This window comes from Salmo salar, chromosome ssa13 (genome assembly GCF_905237065.1).
Source record: "Salmo salar chromosome ssa13, Ssal_v3.1, whole genome shotgun sequence".
Classification (NCBI taxonomy): domain Eukaryota; kingdom Metazoa; phylum Chordata; class Actinopteri; order Salmoniformes; family Salmonidae; genus Salmo; species Salmo salar.
This window is the reverse complement of record NC_059454.1, coordinates 7,635,596-7,656,582: the sequence shown is the minus strand read 5'-3', so window position 1 is coordinate 7,656,582 and position 20,987 is coordinate 7,635,596. Positions and strand designations below refer to the sequence as shown.

Below are 20,987 nucleotides of genomic sequence, written 5' to 3'. Positions count from 1 at the left end.
GTGTGTGTGTGTGTGTGTGTGTGAGTGGGTGTGTGTGTGTTAAAACACAAGGCATACAACCACCTCCATCCTCCATAGAACTTAGATTTTGAATTGTTCCTCCTCAGCCATCCATCTCTGTCTTATCTTACCGCAGAATCACCCATCTTCAAGAATTATCTAACTTTTCTGTGAAACTTCTCTACCTCTCCTTCCTCCTTCCTCCTTCCTCTTCTCTCTCTCACTGTTCCCTCGCTCCTTTACAGGCCATTAGCTAGATTTCCATCCGATTGGCGACAGATTTTCATGAACCCCCCCCCCCCCCAATAATAATTAAAAAACAATATGCGGATTTTCCCACCAGAGATGTTTCCATCAAATTGACTTGTTGTGGATAAAAGGCTGTAAGTGAAAACGTAGTGCACATAAAAATGACTTTTGCAGTTAAATTCCCCATGTCCCGAATAAAAAATACAAGTTAAATGGGTTTCCATCTCTACTGATGGTTCTGTCACAACAAAAATGGCGTTAGAGGGCTAAGGCAAATGTGCCCACTCTGATCTTGGCACGTGCTCTCTAGCCAACAAGTTGCAGATAAAGTCCGGGTATAGCCAACATGATGAGATTATTATGGACAAAAGAGAGCGAGATTATTTTAATCTGTCAAATGACAGCCAAGTATTGATCATTCCACTTCATGTTGTGGGCAGTGTGCACATATCCTGTCTTCTCTTGAGTGCCAGGTCTGCCTACGGCGACCTTTCTCAATAGCAAGGCTATGCTCTGTGCATAGTCAAAGCTTTCCTTAATTTTGGGTCAGTCACAGTGAACAGTGAACAGTCCCAGTCCCAGGACCAGCTTGCTCTTCTCCAGGTTCATCTCTCTGTAAGTGATGACTTTGTTATGGAAGGTTAAGGAATCACTTCCTTTCAGGTGGTTGTAGAATCTCTCTCTGTCTCTCTCTCTCCCTCTCTCTCTCTCTCTCTCTCTCTCTCTCTCTCTCTCTCTCTGTCTCTCTCTCTCTCTCCCCCTCTCTCTCTCTCTCTCCCTCTCTCCCTCCCTCTCTCCCTCTCTCTCTCTCTCCCTCTCTCTCGATCTCTCTCTCTCTCTCCCTCTCTCCCTCCCCCTCTCTCTCTCCCTCTCTCTCGATCTCTCTCTCTCCCTCTCTCTCTCTCTCTCCCTCTCTCCCTCTCTCTCCTCCTTTATTTTCCCTCCATGTATAATTTAAGAGATGTGTTTTGACAAATCACAGAGCACCTTGCAAATGGCAGGTATTATTTGTTGTGGTGAATACATTGGAACCAGCCCCAGCTGACTCTTAAACCCATAGCTAGAGGGAACATTATAATGCTAAAGACAACGTCTGAACAGTCTGTATACACCACTACACTACTGACTCTTAAACCCATAGCTAGAGGGAACATTATAACGCTAAAGACAACGTCTGAACAGTCTGTATACACCACTACACTACTGACTCTTAAACCCATAGCTAGAGGGAACATTATAACGCTAAAGACAACGTCTGAACAGTCTGTATACACCACTACACTACTGACTCTTAAACCCATAGCTAGAGGGAACATTATAACGCTAAAGAAAACGTTTACTCTAACAGGTCCTTTGAACAGTCTGTATACACCACTAGACTACATACAAGCGGGCACTGAGGGGTAAAACTCTGAAAAACCAACACAGAGCTAAATGGCTGCAGTACCCAAGAAGGTTTTGGAGGTAAAGGGGAGTAAGATCATGTGGTGTAGAAGACTACATGATCAAATTACCAGTGAAAACGTAAATAACTGAGAAATCTGGGATTGAGTCATGGCAGTACACTCCAACGACAGTTACGTCTCAGGGCAAGGGGAAATCCAATGCAGACAAATCAATTAACAGAATCTATTGAGGTGTAGTAATCTTCTCCTTTCCCCCTTCTGATAACCAGGTGGCGAATCGCATCTCTGCATGTCTGGCAGACATATCAGTGTGGATGACGGATCACCACCTCAAGCTGAACCTCGGTAAGACGGAGCTGCTCTTCCTCCCGGGGAAGGACTGCCCGTTCCATGATCTCGCCATCACGGTTGACAACTCCCTTGTGTCCTCCTCCCAGAGTGCTAAGAACCTTGGTGTGACCCTGGACAACACCCTGTCGTTCTCCACTAACATCAAGGCGGTGACCCGATCCTGTAGGTTCATGCTCTACAACATTCGCAGAGTACGACCCTGCCTCACACAGGAAGCGGCGCAGGTCCTAATCCAGGCACTTGTCATCTCCCGTCTGGATTACTGCAACTCGCTGTTGGCTGGGCTCCCTGCCTGTGCCATTAAACCCCTACAACTCATCCAGAACGCCGCAGCCCGTCTGGTGTTCAACCTTCCCAAGTTCTCTCACGTCACCCCGCTCCTCCGCTCTCTCCACTGGCTTCCAGTTGAAGCTCGCATCTGCTACAAGACCATGGTGCTTGCCTACGGAGCTGTGAGGGGAACGGCACCTCCGTACCTTCAGGCTCTGATCAGGCCCTACACCCAAACAAGGGCACTGCGTTCATCCACCTCTGGCCTGCTTGCCTCCCTACTTCTGAGGAAGCACAGTTCCCGCTCAGCCCAGTCAAAACTGTTCGCTGCTCTGGCACCCCAATGGTGGAACAAGCTCCCTCACGACGCCAGGACAGCGGAGTCAATCACCACCTTCCGGAGACACCTGAAACCCCACCTCTTTAAGGAATACCTGGGATAGGATAAAGTAATCCTTCTAACCCCCCCCCCTTAAAAGATTTAGATGCACTATTGTAAAGTGGTTGTTCCACTGGATATCATAAGGTGAATGCACCAATTTGTAAGTCGCTCTGGATAAGAGCGTCTGCTAAATGACTTAAATGATGTAAATGTATTGAGGTGTAGTAATCTCTACATAATGTATTGAGGTGTTATAATCTCTACATAATGTATTGAGGTGTAGTAATCTCTACATAATGTATTGAGGTGTAATAATCTCTACATAATGTATAGAGGTGTAATAATCTCTACATAATGTATTGAGGTGTAGTAATCTCTACATAATGTATTGAGGTGTTATAATCTCTACATAATGTATTGAGGTGTAATAATCTCTACATAATGTATAGAGGTGTAATAATCTCTACATAATGTATTGAGGTGTAATAATCTCTACATAATGTATTGAGGTGTAGTAATCTCTATATAATGTGTTGAGGTGTAATAATCTCTACATAATGTATAGAGGTGTAATAATCTCTACATAATGTATTGAGGTGTAATAATCTCTACATAATGTATTGAGGTGTAATAATCTCTACATAATGTAATGAGGTGTAGTAATCTCTACATAATGTATTGAGGTGTAATAATCTCTACATAATGTATTGAGGTGTAATAATCTCTACAGAATCTATTGAAGTGTAATAATTTCTCTTCTAGAATCTCTCATCTATTAGTGTGTAGTCAGACTGTCCATCTTACTTGTAGGGGTCGTTGGGGTTGTGTGGATCGCAGGCTTCAGCGTGTCCGTTACACACACAGCGTCCTCCCATACTGATGTCCTTGATACTGTAGTAATACTGCAGAGAGACAGGCACAGCATGAAGACATTAAATCAAAGTGATTGTAACTTGACTATTGTAGCTTCATTCAGACTAGTCAGTTTGTCACACAGGTTGATAGGCTGTAGTACGGGACAGTTTCTCAAGTAAAAGGCACTTTGAATATAAACAGAATATTTCAGAAGGTTCTGACCCCTTTTCTACTTCCTGCCCCCTACTCTCTGACCCTTCTCTACCTCCTGCCCCCTACTCTCTGACCCTTCTCTACCTCCTGCCCCCCTACTCTCTGACCCTTCTCTACCTCCTGCCCCCTACTCTCTGACCCCTTCTCTACCTCCTGCCCCCTACTCTCTGACCCCTTCTCTACCTCCTGCCCCCCCTACTCTCTGACCCCTTCTCTACCTCCTGCCCCCCTACTCTCTGACCCTTCTCTACCTCCTGCCCCCTACTCTCTGACCCTTCTCTACCTCCTGCCCCCCTACTCTCTGACCCTTCTCTACCTCCTGCCCCCCTACTCTCTGACCCCTTCTCTACCTCCTGCCCCCTACTCTCTGACCCCTTCTCTACCTCCTGCCCCCTACTCTCTGACCCCTTCTCTACCTCCTGCCCCCCCTACTCTCTGACCCCTTCTCTACCTCCTGCCCCCTACTCTCTGACCCCTTCTCTACCTCCTGCCCCCCCTACTCTCTGACCCCTTCTCTACCTCCTGCCCCCCTACTCTCTGACCCCTTCTCTACCTCCTGCCCCCCTACTCTCTGACCCCTTCTCTACCTCCTGCCACCCTACTCTCTGACCCCTTCTCTATCTCCTGCCCCCCTACTCTCTGACCCCTTCTCTACCTCCTGCCCCCTACTCTCTGACCCCTTCTCTACCTCCTGCCCCCCCTACTCTCTGACCCCTTCTCTACCTCCTGCCCCCCCTACTCTCTGACCTCTTCTCTACCTCCTGCCCCCTACTCTCTGACCCCTTCTCTACCTCCTGCCCCCCCTACCCTCTGACCCCTTCTCTACGTCCTGCCCCCTACTCTCTGACCGTTCTCTACCTCCTGCCCCCCCTACTCTCTGACCCCTTCTCTCACCTCCTGCCCCTACTCTCTGACCCCTTCTCTACCTCCTGCCCCCCCTTACTCTCTCACCCCTTCTCTACCTCCTGCCCCCCTACTCTCTGACCCCTTCTCTACCTCCTGCCCCCCCTACTCTCTGACCCCTTCTCTACCTCCTGCCCCCCTACTCTCTGACCCCTTCTCTACCTCCTGCCCCCCTACTCTCTGACCCCTTCTCTACCTCCTGCCCCCCCTACTCTCTGACCCCTTCTCTACCTCCTGCCCCCCCTACTCTCTGACCCCTTCTCTCCCTCCTGCCCCCCTACTCTCTCACCCCTTCTCTACCTCCTGCCCCCCCTACTCTCTGACCCCTTCTCTACCTCCTGCCCCCCCTACTCTCTGCCCCCTTCTCTACCTCCTGCCCCCCCTACTCTCTGACCCCTTCTCTACCTCCTGCCCCCCTACTCTCTGACCCCTTCTCTACCTCCTGCCCCCCCTACTCTCTCACCCCTTCTCTACCTCCTGCCCCCTACTCTCTGACCCCTTCTCTACCTCCTGCCCCCCTACTCTCTGACCCCTTCTCTACCTCCTGCCCCCCCTACTCTCTGACCCCTTCTCTACCTCCTGCCCCCCTACTCTCTGACCCCTTCTCTACCTCCTGCCCCCCCTACTCTCTCACCCCTTCTCTACCTCCTGCCCCCCCTACTCTCTGACCCCTTCTCTACCTCCTGCCCCCCCTACTCTCTGACCCCTTCTCTACCTCCTGCCCCCCCTACTCTCTCACCCCTTCTCTACCTCCTGCCCCCCCTACTCTCTGACCCCTTCTCTACCTCCTGCCCCCCCTACTCTCTGACCCCTTCTCTACTTCCTGCCCCCCCTACTCTCTGACCCCTTCTCTACCTCCTGCCCCCCCTACTCTCTCACCCCTTCTCTACCTCCTGCCCCCCTACTCTCTGACCCCTTCTCTACCTCCTGCCCCCCCTACTCTCTGACCCCTTCTCTACCTCCTGCCCCCCCTACTCTCTGACCCCTTCTCTACCTCCTGCCCCCCCTACTCTCTGACCCCTTCTCTACCTCCTGCCCCCTTCTCTACCTCCTGCCCCCCCTACTCTCTCACCCCTTCTCTACCTCCTGCCCCCCTACTCTCTGACCCCTTCTCTACCTCCTGCCCCCCCTACTCTCTGACCCCTTCTCTACCTCCTGCCCCCCCTACTCTCTCACCCCTTCTCTACCTCCTGCCCCCCCTACTCTCTGACCCCTTCTCTACCTCCTGCCCCCCCTACTCTCTGACCCCTTCTCTACTTCCTGCCCCCCCCACTCTCTGACCCCTTCTCTACCTCCTGCCCCCCTACTCTCTCACCCCTTCTCTACCTCCTGCCCCCCTACTCTCTGACCCCTTCTCTACCTCCTGCCCCCCTACTCTCTGACCCCTTCTCTACCTCCTGCCCCCTACTCTCTCACCCCTTCTCTACCTCCTGCCCCCCCTACTCTCTGACCCCTTCTCTACCTCCTGCCCTCTACTCTCTCACCCCTTCTCTACCTCCTGCCCCCCCTACTCTCTGCCCCCTTCTCTACCTCCTGCTCCTTACTCTCTGACCCCTTCTCTACCTCCTGCTCCCTACTCTCTGACCCCTTCTCTACCTCCTGCCCCCTACTCTCTGACCCCTTCTCTACCTCCTGTCCCCCCTACTCTCTGCCCCCCTCTCTACCTCCTGCCCCCCCCTACTCTCTGACCCCTTCTCTACCTCCTGCCCCCCTACTCTCTGACCCCTTCTCTACATCCTGCCCCCCCACCTTCTCAGCCCTGTACCCATTAGTACCCACCCTGCGTGTGACGGTGGGGTCGCGGAGGGCCTTGCCCATCAGGTGTCCCAGGAGTGTGTTGGTTCTGAGGAAGCGGAGGCGGATGTTGGTGGCCTTGGTGAAATCCCTCAGGACTGGTGAGTAGGAGAAGTTCATCGCCCCGGGACGCCCGTTCACTAGAGACACCACCACCTGAGAGAGAGGGGCGATGTCACACACACACACACACACACACACACACACACACACACACACTCAGTAGGTATACACACACACACGCTTTAACACTCACATACACAAACAGACGTGTGGCACTCATTTACACACATTCTGTATGTGTACATATTCACACACACACACACACACACACACACACACACACACACACACACACACACACACACACACACACACACACACACACACACACACACACACACACACACACACACACACACACACTGTACCTCTCCATTCTCCAGGGGTACGATGCGGGAGTATTCAGTGGTACAGATGACACACACACACACACACACACACACACACACACACACACACACACACACACACACACACACACACACACACACACACACACACACACACACACACACACACACACACACACACACACACACACACACTGTACCTCTCCATTCTCCAGGGGTACGATGCGGGAGTATTCAGTGGTACAGATGACACACACACACACACACACACAAACACACACTGTACCTCTCCATTCTCCAGGGGTACGATGCGGGAGTATTCAGTGGTACAGATGACGTCGTTGTCGGAGTTGATCCGTTCGATGCTTCGCTGTCCGAAGCGCTCAATGCAGTCTCTCTTAGAAGCTGATAAAACACAAACACACACATATAAACACATGTAAACACATGTCAACACATTTAAACACATATAAACACATGTAAACACATGTAAACACATGTAAACACAAATATAAACACATATAAACACATGTAAACACAAATATAAACACATATAAACATATAAATACATAGAATTGCTTGATGCAGTCAGAAGCTAAACACAGTACAGTGATATGAGCTGTGTGTTGGATATGAGCTGTGAGCTGTGTGTTGGATATGAGCTGTGAGCTGTGTGTTGGATATGAGCTGTGAGCTGTGTGTTGGATATGAGCTGTGAGCTGTGTGTTGGATATGAGCTGTGTGTTGGATATGAGCTGTGTATTGGATATGAGCTGTGTATTGGATATGAGCTGTGAGCTGTGTGTTGGATATGAGCTGTGTGTTGGATATGAGCTGTGTATTGGATATGAGCTGTGAGCTGTGTGCTGGAAATGAGCTGTGCATTGGATATGAGCTGTGTGTTGGATATGAGCTGTGAGCTGTGTGTTGGATATGAGCTGTGTGTTGGATATGAGCTGTGTATTGGATATGAGCTGTGAGCTATGTGTTGGATATGAGCTGTGAGCTGTGTGTTGGATATGAGCTGTGAGCTGTGTGTTGGATATGAGCTGTGAGCTGTGTGTTGGATATGAGCTGTGTGTTGGATATGAGCTATGAGCTGTGTGTTGGATATGAGCTGTGTGTTGGATATGAGCTGTGTGTTGGATATGAGCTGTGTGTTGGATATGAGCTGTGTGTTGGATATGAGCTGTGAGCTGTGTGTTGCATATGAGCTATGAGCTGTGTGTTGGATATGAGCTGTGAGCTGTTTGTTGCATATGAGCTATGAGCTGTGTGTTGGATATGAGCTGTGTGTTGGATATGAGTTGTGAGCTGTGTGTTGGATATGAGCTGTGTGTTGGATATGAGCTATGAGCTGTGTGTTGGATATGAGCTGTGTGTTGGATATGAGCTGTGTGTTGGATATGAGCTATGAGCTGTGTGTTGGATATGAGCTGTGAGCTGTGTGTTGGATATGAGCTATGAGCTGTGTGTTGGATATGAGCTGTGAGCTGTGTGTTGGATATGAGCTATGAGCTGTGTGTTGGATATGAGCTGTGTGTTGGATATGAGCTATGAGCTGTGTGTTGGATATGAGCTATGAGCTGTGTGTTGGATATGAGCTGTGTGTTGGATATGAGCTATGAGCTGTGTGTTGGATATGAGCTATGAGCTGTGTGTTGGATATGAGCTGTGTGTTGGATATGAGCTATGAGCTGTGTGTTGGATATGAGCTATGAGCTGTGTGTTGGATATGACCTGTGTGTTGGATATGAGCTGTGTGTTGGATATGAGCTGTGTGTTGGATATGAGCTGTGTGTTGGATATGAGCTGTGTGTTGTATATGAGCTGTGAGCTGTGTGTTGGATATGAGCTGTGTGTTGTATATGAGCTGTGAGCTGTGTGTTGGATATGAGCTGTGTGTTGGATATGAGCTATGAGCTGTGTGTTGGATATGAGATGTGTGTTGGATATGAGCTATGTGTTGGATATGAGCTGTGTGTTGTATATGAGCTGTGAGCTGTGTGTTGGATATGAGCTGTGTGTTGGATATGAGCTGTGTGTTGGATATGAGCTGTGTGTTGTATATGAGCTGTGAGCTGTGTGTTGGATATGAGCTGTGTGTTGGATATGAGCTGTGTGTTGGATATGAGCTGTGTCTTGGATATGAGCTGTGTGTTAGATATGAGCTGTGTGTTGGATATGAGCTGTGTGTTGGATATGAGCTGTGTGTTGTATATGAGCTGTGAGCTGTGTGTTGGATATGAGCTGTGTGTTGGATATGAGCTGTGTGTTGGATATGAGCTGTGTGTTGGATATGAGCTGTGTGTTAGATATGAGCTGTGTGTTGGATATGAGCTGTGTGTTAGATATGAGCTGTGTGTTGGATATGAGCTATGAGCTGTGTGTTGCATATGAGCTATGAGCTGTGTGTTGGATATGAGCTGTGAGCTGTTTGTTGCATATGAGCTGTGTGTTGGATATGAGCTGTGTCTTGGATATGAGCTGTGTGTTAGATATGAGCTGTGTGTTGGATATGAGCTGTGTGTTGGATATGAGCTGTGTGTTGGATATGAGCTGTGTGTTAGATATGAGCTGTGTGTTGGATATGAGCTGTGTGTTGGATATGAGCTGTGTGTTGGATATGAGCTGTGTGTTGGATATGAGCTGTGTGTTAGATATGAGCTGTGTGTTGGATATGAGCTGTGTGTTAGATATGAGCTGTGTGTTGGATATGAGCTGTGTGTTGGATATGAGCTGTGTGTTAGATATGAGCTGTGTGTTGGATATGAGCTGTGTGTTGGATATGAGCTGTGTGTTGGATATGAGCTGTGTATTGGATATGAGCTGTGAGCTGTGTGTTGGATATGAGCTGTGTGTTGGATATGAGCTGTGTGTTGTATATGAGCTGTGTGTTGGATATGAGCTGTGTGTTGGATATGAGCTGTGTGTTAGATATGAGCTGTGTGTTGGATATGAGCTGTGTGTTGGATATGAGCTGTGTGTTGGATATGAGCTGTGTGTTGGATATGAGCTGTGTGTTGGATATGAGCTGTGTGTTAGATATGAGCTGTGTGTTGGATATGAGCTGTGTGTTAGATATGAGCTGTGTGTTAGATATGAGCTGTGTGTTGGATATGAGCTGTGTGTTAGATATGAGCTGTGTGTTGGATATGAGCTGTGTGTTGGATATGAGCTGTGTGTTGGATATGAGCTGTGTGTTGGATATGAGCTGTGTGTTAGATATGAGCTGTGTGTTGGATATGAGCTGTGTGTTGGATATGAGCTGTGTGTTGGATATGAGCTGTGTGTTGGATATGAGCTGTGTGTTGGATATGAGCTGTGTGTTGGATATGAGCTGTGTGTTGGATATGAGCTGTGTGTTGGATATGAGCTGTGTGTTAGATATGAGCTGTGTGTTGGATATGAGCTGTGTGTTAGATATGAGCTGTGTGTTAGATATGAGCTGTGTGTTGGATATGAGCTGTGAGCTGTGTGTTGGATATGAGCTGTGTGTTGGATATGAGCTGTGTGTTGGATATGAGCTGTGTGTTGGATATGAGCTGTGTGTTAGATATGAGCTGTGTGTTGGATATGAGCTGTGTGTTAGATATGAGCTGTGTGTTAGATATGAGCTGTGTGTTAGATATGAGCTGTGAGCTGTGTGTTGGATATGAGCTGTGTGTTGGATATGAGCTGTGTGTTAGATATGAGCTGTGTGTTAGATATGAGCTGTGTGTTAGATATGAGCTGTGTGTTGGATATGAGCTGTGTGTTAGATATGAGCTGTGTGTTAGATATGAGCTGTGTGTTGGATATGAGCTGTGAGCTGTGTGTTGGATATGAGCTGTGTGTTGGATATGAGCTGTGTGTTGGATATGAGCTGTGTGTTGGATATGAGCTGTGTGTTAGATATGAGCTGTGTGTTGGATATGAGCTGTGTGTTAGATATGAGCTGTGTGTTAGATATGAGCTGTGTGTTAGATATGAGCTGTGAGCTGTGTGTTGGATATGAGCTGTGTGTTGGATATGAGCTGTGTGTTAGATATGAGCTGTGTGTTGGATATGAGCTGTGTGTTGGATATGAGCTGTGTGTTAGATATGAGCTGTGTGTTGGATATGAGCTGTGTGTTGGATATGAGCTGTGTGTTGGATATGAGCTGTGTGTTAGATATGAGCTGTGTGTTGGATATGAGCTGTGTGTTAGATATGAGCTGTGTGTTAGATATGAGCTGTGTGTTGGATATGAGCTGTGTGTTAGATATGAGCTGTGTGTTGGATATGAGCTGTGTGTTGATGCGTCTACAGGAGAGAGCAGTTGTGGGACTTCAGGCTGTTCAGTTACTGTTTATCCTTCCTCTAGCCTCTCCTAAAAAAACTCCTAACTTCTCAAATAAATCTATCCTCTAAATCACTGTAAAGCTGTCATTGGTATGGTCTTTCCTGTCCCTCAGCGACAGAGAGTTTGTCCTGCTGTTTAGAGTTGTTACATACACAGAGAGACTATAGAACGTATAGTGGCACTCTGTCAGCCAGGGGGGGACCAATAAAGTTTTTTTTGTACCAGCAGCTGTAAATGTCTCTCTCTGAGGTAGAGTATAGGCTCAGGCAGAGGCCTCAGTAAAATATTCTCTCAGTTCTCTTATTCTCTCTCAGTTCTTCAGTATATTGACCTTTTTTTCTCTCTTTCATGGACAGAAGTGGAATATAGCTCTGAAGTATTCGGGGAATGTGTGTCCGTGGGTGAGATGTGGCCTGTAGTCATTCCAGCCTTCTGTGTCTCGGTTTATTGAGTTGGTCTGCGACAGGCAGTAGGCAGGTGCAGCGACACTGGCTTTCCTCACTGGAAATGAGCTTGCTCTTTTGTATTATAAAATAGCCTGATAGATTACATTCTTCAGCTGTTTTTTTCTCCCCCCCCCCAAAAAAGCTCAGATCAGAGCTTTACGTCGTGATGACGATGATACCGTATATATTCGTAGTCGGAACGGGGCGGTGAGTGTCCCCAGGCTTTAGCTCAACAGGCTAACGCAGTCTGGTGCTGGTCAGATGACCTGAGTTCAAAACCAGTCTATCAAACACGTAGTTTAACTTCTCACGTCTCTTCAGATCAGCCCAAGGTATGACGATAGCTTTTTCAGCTACTAGCGTTACATTAGATTGGCATCATTTGTCTTCTATAGGATGATCTGGTGATAATGATCTCTCTCTTTCTCTCTCTCTCTGCTCTCTCCCTTTGTCTCTCTCTCTGCTCTCTCTCCGTCCCTCTCTGTCTCTCTCTGCTCTCTGTCTCTCTGCTCTCTCTTTCTCTCTCTCTCTGCTCTCTCTCTCTGTCTCTCTCTTTCTCTCTCTCTCTCTGTCTCTCTCTCTGTCTCTCTCTCTCTGCTCTCTGTCTCTCTGCTCTCTGTCTCTCTCTCTCTGTCTCTCTCTGCTCTCTCTCTCTCTCTCTGCTCTCTCTCTGCTCTCTCTCTGTCCCTCTCTCTCTTTCTCTCTCTGTCTCTCTCTCTGCTCTCTCTCTCCCTCTGTCTCTCTCTCTCTGCTCTCTCTTTCTCTCTGCTCTCTCTTTCTCTCTGTCTCTCTCTGCTCTCTCTCTCTCTCTGTCTCTCTGTCTCTCTGCTCTCTCTTTCTCTGTCTCTCTGTCTCTCTGTCTCTCTGTTCTCTCTCTGCTCTCTCTCTTCTCTCTCTCTCTCTCTGCTCTCTTGCTGTCTCTCTGTCTCACTGTTCTCGCTCTGCTCTCTCTCTTTCTCTCAATTAAATTAAATTCAGGGGCTTTATTGGCATGGGAAACGTGTTTACATTGCCAAAGCAAGTGAAGTAGATAATATACAAAAGTGAAATAAACAAAAAAAATAAACAGTAAACATTACACTCAAAGAAGTTCCAAAACAATGAAGACATTACAAATGTCATATTATGTACATATAGAGTGTTGTAACAATGTACAAATGGGAAAATAAATAAACATAAATATGGGTTGTATTTACAATGGTGTTTGTTCTTCACTGGTTGCCCTTTTCTTGTGGCAACAGGTCACAAATATTGCTGCTGTGATGGAACACTGTGGTATTTCACCCAATAGATATGGGAGTTTATCAAAATCGGGTTTGTTTTTGAATTCTTTGTAGATCTGTGCAATCTGAGGGAAATATGTGTCTCTAATATGGTCATACATTTGGCGGGAGGTTAGGAAGTGCAGCTCAGTTTCCACCTCATTTTGTGGGCAGTGTGCGCGGAGGATATTTTTGCAGAATTCTGCATGCAGAGTCTCAATTTGGTGTTTGTCCCATTTTGTGAATTCTTGGTTGGTGAGCGGACCCCAGACCTCACAACCGTAAAGGTAAATGGGTTCTATAACTGATTCAAGTCTTTTTAGCCAGATCCTTTTGATGGCATAGGCCCTTCTTGCCTTGTCTTTCAGATCGTTCACAGCTTTGTGGAAGTTACCTTTGGCGCTGATGTTTAGGTCAAGGTATGTAATAGTTTTTTGTGTGCTCTAGGGCAACGGTGTCTAGATGGAATTTGTATTTGTGGTCCTGGTGACTGGACCTTTTTTGGAACACCATTATTTTTGTCTTACTGAGATTTACTGTCAGGGCCCAGGTCTGTCAGGGCCCAGGTCTGGCAGAATTTGTGCAAAAGATCTAGGTGCTGCTGTAAGCCCTTCTTGGTTGGTGACAGAAGCACCAGCTCATCAGCAAACAGTAGACATTTGACTTCAGATTCTAGTAAGGTGAGGCTGCATGCTGCAGACTGTTCTAGTGCCAATTCGTTGATATATATGTTGAAGAGGGTGGGGCTTAAGCTACATCCCTGTCTCACCCCACGGCCCTGTGGAAAGAAATGTGTGTTTTTTGCCTATTTTAACTGCACACTTGTTTGTTTGTGTACATAGCAGACCCTCATGCCAAATTCAGTCAAAAGTGTTTTTGAAATAAACAAAGCATGAGAATACTTTGCCTTTGTTTTGTTTCTTTGTCAATTAAGGTGAATACGTGTTCTGTCGTACCGCAATTTGATAAAAAAAACTATTTGACATTTGCTCAGTACATTGTTTTCACTGAGGAAATGTACGAATCTGTTGTTAATGATAATGCAGAGGATTTTCTCAAGGTTGCTGTTGACGCATATCCCACGGTAGTTATTGGGGTCAAATTTGTCTCCACTTGTGTGGATTGGGGTGATCAGTCCCTGGTTCCAAATATTGGGGAAGATGCCAGAGCTGAGGATGATGTTAAAGAGTTTAAGTATAGATAAATGGAATTTGTTGTCTGTATATTTTATCATTTAATTTAGGATACTATCAACACCACAGGCCTTTCGGGGTTGGAGGGTTTTTTGTTGTTGTCCTGTAGCTCATTCAAGGTAAGAGAATCCAGTGGGTTCTGGTAGTCTTTAATAGTTGATTCTAAGATTTGTATTTGATCATGTATATGTTTTTGCTGTTTGTTCTTTGTTATAGAGCCAAGAAGATTGGAGAAGTGGTTTATCCATACATCTCTGTTTTGGATAGATAATTCTTTGTGTTGTTGTTTGTTTAGTGTTTTACAATTTTCCCAGAAGTGGTTAGCGTCGATGGATTCTTCAATTACATTGAGCTGATTTCTGACGTGCTGTTCCTTCTTTTTCCGTAGTGTATTTCTGTATTGTTTTAGTGATTCACCATAGCGAAGGCGTAGACTCAGGTTTTCTAGGTCTCTATGTTTTTGGTTGGACAGGTTTCTCAATTTATTTCTTAGGTTTTCACATTCTTTATCAAACCATTTGTCATTGTTGTTCATTTTCTTAGGTTGTCTGCTTGAAATGTTTAGATTTGATAGGGAAACTGAGAGGTCAAATAAACTGTTTAGGTTTTCTACTGCCAAGTTTACACCTTCACTATTACAGTGGAACATTTTGTCCAGGAAATTGTCTAAAAGGGATTGAATTTGTTGTTGCCTAATTGTTTCTTGGAAGGTTTCCACACTACATTCCTTCCATTTATAGCATTTCTGTCTTCATTAAAGTATGGGGATTCTAGTGGGGGGATATAGGTAGCACAGAGGAGGAAATTTTTCTCTGTTGAGATCATTTCCTTTTGAATTTCTAGCCAAATGTAAAATGTTCCTGTTTTGATTAATTTAATAGAGTGAGTTACGGACTATACCAAATTAGCATACCCCCTGAGGCCCTTCCCTGTTTCACACCTGGTCCCATCCACCAAACAACAGTGCCTTGCAAAACTATTCACCCCCTTGGTGTTTTTCCTATTTTGTTGCATTACAACCTGTAATTTAAATAGATTTTTATTTGGATTTCATGTAATGGACATACACAAAATGTCCAAATTGGTGAAGTGAAATGAAAAAAAAAAAATAAAACAGAAAAGTGGTGCGTGCATATGTATTCACCCCCTTTGCTATGAATCCCCTAAATAAGATCTGGTGCAACCAATTACCATCAGAAGTCACATAATTAGTTAAATAAAGTCCACCTGTGTGCAATCTAAGTGTCACATGATCTCAGTATATAGACACCTGTTCTGAAAGGCCCCAGAGTCTGCAACACCACTAAGCAAGGGACACCACTAAGCAAGTGGCACCATGAAGACCAAGGAGCTCTCCAAACAGGTCAGGGACAAAGTTGTGGAGAAGTACAGATCAGGGTTGGGTTATAAAAAAATATCAGAAACTTTGAACATCCCATGGAGCACCATTAAATCCATTATTAAAAAAATTGAAAGAATATGGCACCACAACAAACCTGCCAAGAGAGGGCCGCCCACCAAAACTCACGGACCAGGCAAGGAGGGCATTAATCAGAGGTGCAACAAAGAAACCAAGGATAACCCTGAAGGAGCTGCAAAGCTCCACAGCTGAGATTGGAGTACCTGTCCGTAGGACCACTTTAAGCCGTACACTCCACAGAGCTAGGCTTTATGGAAGAGTGGCCAGAAAAAAAGCCATTGCTTAAAGAAAAAAATAAGCAAACATGTTTGGTGTTCGCCAAAAGGCATGTGGGAGACTCCCCAAACATATGGAAGAAGGTACTCTGGTTAGATGAGACAAAAATGTGGCTTTTTGGCCATCAAGGAAAACGCTATGTCTGGCGCAAACCCAACACCTTTCATCACCCCGAGAACAACATCCCCACAGTGAAGCATGGTGGTGGCAGCATCATGCTGTGGGTATGTTTTCATCGGCAGGGACTGGGAAACTGGTCAGAATTGAAGGAATGATGGATGGTGCTAAATACAGGGAAATTCTTGAGGGAAACCTGTTTCAGTCTTCCAGAGATTTGAGACTGGGACGGAGGTTCACCTTCCAGCAGGACAATGACCCTAAGCATACTGTTAAAGCAACACTTGAGTGGTTTAAGGGGAAACATTTAAATGTCTTGGAATGGCCTAGTCAAAGCCCAGACCTCAATCTAATTGAGAATATGTGGTATGACTTAAAGATTGCTGCAGACCAGCAGAACCCATAAAACTTGAAGGACCTGGAGCAGTTTTGCCTTGAAGAATGGGCAAAAATCCCAGTGGCTAGATGTGCCAAGTTTATAGAGACATACCCCAAGAGACTTGCAGCTGTACTTGCTGCAAAAGGTGGCTCTACAAAGTGTTGACTTTTGGGTGGGTGAATAGTTATGCACGCTCAAGTTTTCTCTTTTTTTGTCTTATCCCCTATGGGCTAGGTGGGATGCTTGCGTCCCACCTACTCAACAGCCAGTGTAATCCCGTGGCGCGTTATTCAAATACCTTAGAAATGCAAAACCTTCAGTTTTTCAAACATATGACCATTTTACACCATTTTAAAGATAAGACTCTCGTTAATCTAACCACACTGTCCGATTTCAAAAAGGCTTTACAACGAAAGCAAAACATTAGATTATGTCAGCAGAGGACCCAGCCAGAAATAATCAGACACCCATTTTTCAAGCTAGCATATAATGTCACATAAACCCAAACCACAGCTAAATGTAGCACTAACCTTTGATGATCTTCATCAGATGACAACCCTAGGACATTATGTTATACAATACATGCATGTTTTGTTCAATCAAGTTCATATTTATATCAAAAACCAGCTTTTTACATTAGCATGTGACTAGCATGTGACTAGCATTCCCACCGAACACTGCCGGTGAATTTACTAAATTACTCACGATAAACGTTCACAAAAAGCATAACAATTATTTTAAGAATTATAGATACAGAACTCCTCTATGCACTCGATATGTCCGATTTTAAAATAGCTTTTCGGTGAAAGCACATTTTGCAATATTCTCAGTAGATAGCCCGGCATCACAGGGCTAGCTATTTAAGCACCCAGCAAGTTTAGCACTCATCAAAGTCAGATTTACTATAAGAAAAATGTTATTACCTTTGCTCTCTTCGTCAGAATGCACTCCCAGGACTTCTACTTCAATAACAAATGTTGGTTTGGTTCAAAATAATCCATAGTTATATCCAAACAGCGGCGTTTTGTTCGTGCGTTCAAGACACTATCCGAAAGGGTAAATAAGGGTGACGAGCATGGCGCAATTCGTGACAAAAAAATTCTAAATATTCCATTACCGTACTTCGAAGCATGTCAACCGCTGTTTAACCTGTTAGGGCTAGGGGGCAGTATTGACACGGCTGGATAAAAAACATACCCGATTTAATCTGGTTACCACTCCTACCCAGTAACTAGAATATGCATATACTTATTACATATGGATAGAAAACACCCTAAAGTTTCTAAAACTGTTTGAATGGTGTCTGTGAGTATAACAGAACTCAAATGGCAGGTCAAAACCTGAGAGATTCCTTTACAGGAAGTGGCTTTGTGATTTTGTCCTCTGTTTGCCGAAAAGGAGATTCCCGGTCGGAATATTATCGCTTTTCTACGAGAAAAATGGCATAAAAATTGATTTTAAACAGCGGTTGACATGCTTCGAAGTACGGTAATGGAATATTTCGAATTTTTTGGTCACGAATTGCGCCATGCGCTCGACCCTTCTTTACCATTTCGGATAGTGTCTGGAACGCACGAACAAAACGCCGCTATTCGGATATAACGATGGATTATTTTGGACCAAACCAACATTTGTTATTGAAGTAGCAGTCCTGGGAGTGCATTCTGACGAAGACAACAAAAGGTAATCAAACTTTTATAATAGTAAATATGATTATGGTGAGTGCTAAACTTGCCGGGTGTCTAAATAGCTAGCCCGTGATGCCTGGGCTATGTACTTAGAATATTGCAAAATGTGCTTTCACCAAAAAGCTATTTTAAAATCGGACATATCGAGTGCATAGAGGAGGTCTGTATCTATAATTCTTAAAATAATTGTTATGCTTTTTGTGAACGTTTATCGTGAGTAATTTAGTAAAATGTTAGCGAATTCCCCGGAAGTTTGCGGGGGGTATGCTAGTTCTGAACGTCACATGCTAATGTAAAAAGCTGGTTTTTGATATAAATATGAACTTGATTGAACAAAACATGCATGTATTGTATAACATAATGTCCTAGGGTTGTCATCTGATGAAGATCATCAAAGGTTAGTGCTGCATTTAGCTGTCTTCTGGGTTTTTGTGACATTATATGCTAGCTTGAAAAATGGGTGTCTGATTATTTCTGGCTTGGTACTCTGCTGACATAATCTAATGTTTTGCTTTCGTTGTAAAGCCTTTTTGAAATCGGACAGTGTGGTTAGATTAACGAGAGTCTTGTCTTTAAATAGCTGTAAAATAGTCATATGTTTGAGAAATTGAAGTAATAGGATTTTTAAGGTTTTGAAAATCGCGCCACAGGCTTCAAGTGGCTGTTACGTAGGTGGGACGAATTCGTCCCGCCTAGCCCAGAGAGGTTAAAATCAATTTTTATGCCATTTTTCTCATAAAAAAGCGATAATATTCCGACCGGGAATCTGCGTTTAGGTAAACAGACAAAAGAAAAGAAAGCATTCGGTCGACTCGGGCACGCGCCTAAGCCCATAGTACTCTGAGCAGCCACTTGCCAAACGCGATAAAGTGTTTCAGCCAGAGCCTGCCTCGATATCGTTCAGCTTTTTCCCGGGCTCTGAGAGCCTACGGGAGCCGTAGGAAGTGTCACGTTATTGCAAAGATCCTCAGTCTTCAATAAAAAGAGCCAAGATGAAACACAACTTCTCAGACAGGCCACTTCCTGCATGGAATCTTCTCAGGTTTTGGCCTGCCATATGAGTTCTGTTATACTCACAGACACCATTCAAACAGTTTTAGAAACTTTAGGGTGTTTTCTATCCAAAGCCAATAATAATAATTTATGCATATTCTAGTTACTGGGCAGGAGTAGTAAGCAGATTAAATCGGGTACATTTTTATCCGGCTGTGTCAATACTGCCCCCTAGCCCTAACAGGTTATTTCTTTTTTGTTTCACAATAAAAAATATTTTGAATCATCAAAGTGTTGTCAATCAAATGATACAACCCCCCCAAAAAACTTGTTTAATTCCAGGTTGTAAGGCAACAAAATATGAAAAATGCCAAGGGGGTGAATACTTCTTCAAGTCACTGTAGTTTGGTGGTTGGGACTACCAGCTCTCTGTAACCTAGAGGACAACCAGTGGGTCCATCTCCTCTATACCAGCTCTCTGTAACCTAGAGGACAACCAGTGGGTCCGTCTCCTCTATACCACCCACCTGGTAGTGTTGTGGATGTGACTACCAGCTCTCTGTAACCTAGACGACAACCAGTGGGTCCATCTCCTCTATACCACCCACCTGGTAGTTTGGTGGATGGGACTACCAGCTCTCTGTAACCTAGAGGACAACCAGTGGGTCCATCTCCTCTATACCACCCACCTGGTAGTGTGGTGGATGGGACTACCAGCTCTCTGTAACCTAGACGACAACCAGTGGGTCCATCTCCTCTATACCACCCACCTGGTAGTTTGGTGGATGGGACTACCAGCTCTCTGTAACCTAGAGGACAACCAGTGGGTCCATCTCCTCTATACCACCCACCTGGTAGTGTGGTGGATGGGACTACCAGCTCTCTGTAACCTAGAGGGCAACCAGTGGGTCCATCTCCTCTATACCAGCTCTCTGTAACCTAGAGGACAACCAGTGGGTCCGTCTCCTCTATACCACCCACCTGGTAGTTTGGTGGATGGGACTACCAGCTCTCTGTAACCTAGAGGGCAACCAGTGGGTCCGTCTCCTCTATACCACCCACCTGGTAGTTTGGTGGATGGGACTACCAGCTCTCTGTAACCTAGAGGACAACCAGTGGGTCCATCTCCTCTATACCACCCACCTGGTAGTGTGGTGGATGGGACTACCAGCTCTCTGTAACCTAGAGGGCAACCAGTGGGTCCGTCTCCTCTATACCACCCACCTGGTAGTGTGGTGGATGGGACTACCAGCTCTCTGTAACCTAGAGGGCAACCAGTGGGTCCGTCCCTTCTATACCACCCACCTAGTAGTGTGGTGGATGGGACTACCAGCTCTCTGTAACCTAGAGGGCAACCAGTGGGTCCGTCTCCTCTATACCACCCACCTGGTAATTTGGTGGATGGGACTACCAGCTCTCTGTAACCTAGAGGACAACCAGTGGGTCCTCCTCTATACCAGGTTTATTGTAGGATGACAATGTCTGTTTTTCTGATTTCTTTGGTGAAGTCCAGGTTCCTGCTCTTTAGGCTAAAGGCAGACCTTGTATTTTCTCTCTGCACACTCTCTCTGCTCGCTCTCGCTGCTGTTTCTCACTGCTCTCTCTCTCTATTCTCTCTATTCTCTCTCTCTATTCTTTCTCTCTCTGCTTTTTTGGTGAAGTCCAGGTTCCTGCTTTAGGCCAAAGGTAGATGACCTCAGTCTATTCTCTCTGCTCTCTCTCGCTCTCTCTCTGCTTGCTCTTTGCTCACTCTCTCTGCTCACTCTCTCTGCTCTCTCTGCTCTCTCCCTGCTCTCTCTCTCTCTCTCTGCTCGCTCTCTCTGCTCGCTCTTTCTGCTCTCTTTTCTCCATCTCTCTGCTATCTCTTCTCTCTGCTAGCTCTGCTCTCTCTCTCGCTCTGCTCTCTCTGGTCTCTCTCTTTCACTCTGTCTGCAATCTCTATCTCTGTTTTTTCTCTCCTTCTCTCTCTCTCTCTCTTTGCTCGCTCTCTCTCTCTCTGCTCTGTCTCTGCTCTCTCTGCTCGGTCTCTCAAATTCAAATTCAGATTGCTTTA

At 45.7% G+C, this 20,987-nt stretch overlaps 1 protein-coding gene across 2 annotated transcripts in view; it reads right to left on the bottom strand.

Annotated features, from left to right (window-relative positions):
* The window catches only part of lama5 (laminin, alpha 5), a 240,070-nt gene that overhangs the window by 132,762 nt on the left and 86,321 nt on the right, over nt 1-20,987 (bottom strand). For both annotated transcript variants that reach the window (XM_045692859.1, XM_045692860.1), the window contains exons 4-6: nt 7,123-7,241; nt 6,409-6,579; nt 3,463-3,560 (exon numbers count right to left, since the gene is read on the bottom strand). In XM_045692859.1, coding sequence (XP_045548815.1) covers nt 3,463-3,560; nt 6,409-6,579; nt 7,123-7,241 — 388 coding nt within the window. The remainder of the gene's footprint in view (nt 1-3,462; nt 3,561-6,408; nt 6,580-7,122; nt 7,242-20,987) is intronic.